The sequence below is a fragment of the Octopus bimaculoides genome, chromosome 26 (genome assembly GCF_001194135.2).
Source record: "Octopus bimaculoides isolate UCB-OBI-ISO-001 chromosome 26, ASM119413v2, whole genome shotgun sequence".
Lineage (NCBI taxonomy): Eukaryota > Metazoa > Mollusca > Cephalopoda > Octopoda > Octopodidae > Octopus > Octopus bimaculoides.
The window spans coordinates 11,503,739-11,507,785 of NC_069006.1; the positions used below are offsets into that span (position 1 = coordinate 11,503,739).

At 34.0% G+C, this 4,047-nt stretch overlaps 1 protein-coding gene across 1 annotated transcript in view; it reads right to left on the bottom strand.

The window, feature by feature from the left end:
* Positions 1-4,047, bottom strand: part of LOC106882357 (45 kDa calcium-binding protein) — a 24,045-nt gene that overhangs the window by 11,863 nt on the left and 8,135 nt on the right. Inside the window, exon 2 of the mRNA XM_014933010.2 lies at positions 738-874. Within this exon, the coding sequence (XP_014788496.1) occupies positions 738-874 (137 nt within the window). The remainder of the gene's footprint in view (positions 1-737; positions 875-4,047) is intronic.

The following is a 4,047-nucleotide window of genomic DNA, read 5'->3' on the forward strand; positions in this document are numbered from 1 at the left end:
AATAGCAGCTAAAAAAGTGATGCTATCTGTAGGAGTCTCAGCTTTTTTAGCTGCTATTTCTGAACTTCGGTATATGGTGAAACAAATATTTGCTGATCCCTTAATTATGTTTATAAATATATATGAGCTTTTAAATAAGTTCTCCACCAATAATGGTGCTTACATACCGATGGGCTTGGTAAAAATTGTTAATTATTAATTGTTGATTTATTAATGAATTAATAAATTGATAATCCTTTACCCTTTTAATTTGTATATATATATATATATATCACACACACACATACACATATATATCCTTCAATTGTAGGCTTTGTTAGAATCTAGGTATTTCAACATGAAAGATGCTGAGAGCAGATGTGTAGTAGGCTCAATGTATCTGAATACATGCAGACAAAGACATATGCATATATGTAAAACATACATATACATACACACACAGACATATACATATATGTCCACATAAACTCCACTTGTGTCCTTTTTATTTATATATATATATTAATAAAAAACAGCTGTTTGCAATGTTATACTGTAGAGGAAAATTACTCTCATCAACTGAATAACACCTACATTGCAAGAAATAGGAGCACTTTAGCTCCTATTTCTAGCAATGTAAGTGTTATTTAGTCAAGTTTAGTTGATGACTATACACACACACACACACTTTCATACTTCTTAGAGTGGGTTTATATATACTGAAATTAACATGGCAGATTAAGAGAAATATTCTTTACCGTCTTTATTTGAATCAAGATATGCAAACATCTTTTCCGTTTCATTGGAAGCTTCATCTAAATGTTCTTCTAGTTTTCGCTGTATCCATTCTTCCAGTTCTTTCAAGTCAAGGTATTGATCACTATCAGTATCAGCCCTGGAAAACAACAAGCAAAGACATTGTTAGTTCGTTCCTTATTGCAGAAGGAGATCTTAAATTTCCTACTGCTTCTCCGCTGCTAGTACACTTTCCTTATCATGTCTGTGTTGATTACAGCGGTCAGAAATGATATCCACAATGCTTTTTATCTTTCATTTGGTTCGGTCATTGCTCTGCGACCATACCAGGTGACAACCACGTCGAGAGGGCTTAGTTGAACAAATCAACCATGGTACTTATTTCTTTTTAAAGCCTAGCACTTATTCTACCAGTTTTTTTCCACAAAACTGCTAAGTCACTGGGATGTAAACAAACCAACACCAGTTGTTGAGTGGTGGTGGGGAACAATCAAGACACACACACACAGGGGACACTCAAAAGTTCTTGGCTTTAGGTAAAAGAAAAACAGGAGCATCAGTTAATTAGGATTTTATTCAACAATCAATTATGATTTTATTCCCATCTCAGATTCATGCATTTATTGCAGCACTGCCTTTAGTCGAACAAATTGACCCCAGGACTTATTCTTTGTAACCTAGATGATGAGCAATGACTAAGAAACTAGTCTCTGTTTGCTGGCTTAGCTAGGTGGAGGTGATCATCTCTCCCTTTGTAAACATAAGCACACAGGAAATGTGTGAAGGCAGACAGGAAGCGGTGCTTCCTAGGGCTAAATAGCAGTAGTATTATTCCCTTTCATGGGACTGTCACATTAAGTTGACAGCATACCACCACTTTAATAATTTAATTATTGTCATTTAATCTTTTAAGAGAATCTGTAAGAGACTATATTGGATTTTTGCAGATAATAAATTATATTTATGCTATATCTCCATTTTCTAAATATATATAATTTAGAGAAAAACCACTTAAATAAATTCAATAAAGAAGAATGTAATTCACACCCTCTAGAAAGTAAATATATCATAAAAACCTTATTCTAAAAATCAATAAAGTACATTCCATTTAGTATATATATATACCATTTAGTAGTTATTCTTTTATGTATTTTATTGATTTTTAGAATAAGGTTTTTATGATATATTTACTTTCTAGAGGGTGTGAATTACATTCTTCTTTATTGAATTATTTAATAGTGGTTTTTCTCATAATTATATACATATATTTTATAATGGGAAATTTGATTTAGTTTTGCTAAATTGAATTTTTCCCTGTAAGTTTTGGATTTTATTCCCTAATATTATTACACACACACACTTAATTTGAGGAGGTTATATCCTCATTAGGGATGAAATAATCCTAGGTATACTCTGTATGCATCCTTCAAAAGAAAAATGTGCTCTGCATTGACCTTGAAGAAGTTGTACCACCATACAGTTAGAACATGATACCTTTCTTACCATTCAACCAAATGCTTAGAAATTCTGATCAACTAGGTGATAAGATTGAAACATATATGTAGGTTCCTTTATTTTATTGTTAGAGTTTTACAACTTGTGATCAATTTATATGTACTGTTATGGCTTTTAAAGCCCCAAGATTTAAGGCACATAAGGACAGAGTGACGATAATTATGTGTGGCAATACTGCTGGGTTCATGATGAAACCAGGACTTATCTACAAACCCAAGGGCCTCCAAAAATAGGAATAAAAACCTGCTGCCTGTCCACTGGATGGACAATCCAAAGGCCTGGATTACCAAAAGTCTAACTTTGAATTGGTTCCACCAATGCTTCATCCCTCAAGCCAAAGAATACCTCCAAAATATTTGCATGGAATTCAAGGTGTTGCTTGTTATGAATAATGCTGGTGGTCACTCTATGGATTTGAATCATGAGGGAGTCCAACTTGGGTTCCTCCCTGCTAATACCAGCTCCCTCATCTAGCCTGGATGAAAGCGTTATCCATGCCTTCAAGGCACTTTACACTCAGAACTCTCTCCAAGACCTTGTGGATACAATGGATTCGGATGAGAATTTCAAGTTAAAGGAATACTGGTGTAACTTCACAATCACAACATGCCTGTCAGTCATCCAAGCTACTTTGGAAGAAGGTGTGGCCAGAGTGTGTCCAGGACTACAAAGTCTTCTAACCTGAAGATATTCAGCACAAGGTTGTCAACAATGTGGGGAAACTGGCAAAAGTACTTAGAAATGAAGGTTTTGATGACATCACACAAGATGAGGTCATCAATCTCATCAATGCCCACTATGAAACCCTGACATAGAGGAGGATGAGGGGGGGGGTGACAATCGAACGTCTATCCAACCTTTTAAAGACTGCAAAGGAATTTCAAGGGAAGGCAGAAGCATGGGATCCTGATATGATTCGGTCTCTCCAATTTAAGAATGCCATTGATGCTGTCATGCAAACATATAAAACTCTCCTTGCCACCATGAAGAAACAACGACAGCAACTTCCCATCACAAATGTTCCTCAAGCCCACCAAGAAAGCCTTGCACGGAGATAGGAATCCCCTAAAACACTTGAATAAAAGGCATCAGCTGGAGAACTTTAAATCTTCTGTGCAGTCATTACCTTCATTATTTTCATCACCATTGTCTTAAATCAATATCATTCATTATTGGTGAGTAAGCATACATTTTACTTCATTTTTTATTAAATTATTATTATAATATATATATATATATATATAATATTTTATGTTATATTTTGACGTTATAGGCATTTTTATGGACCACATCCAATATTCATGGTTTTCCATTATTCGCAGGTGCTCTAGGAAAGTAACCCCTGCAAATACCAGGAGACTATTGTATATACATACATACATAAATGTATGTATGTATGTATGTATATATATATATATATATATATATATATATATATATATATATATATATATATATATATATATATACATACACACACACATACATGTATGGGAGCGGGTAAAAGGGGGGTTTTTACCCCAAATTTGTATCTCAATTAGAAAATGGAGGATAATATGCTGAACCTAACTACTTGCAGACAGTGTTATGAATTAAATTAATGAATTCAACGGGATATACTGTCTGCAAGTAGTTGGGTTCAGCATATTATCCTCCATTTTCTAATTGATATATGTACACATATATACATAGATGCACATATATATACATGTATGTATATATAAATATATATACATACATGTACACACACACACACACACACACACACACACACACACACACACACACACACACACA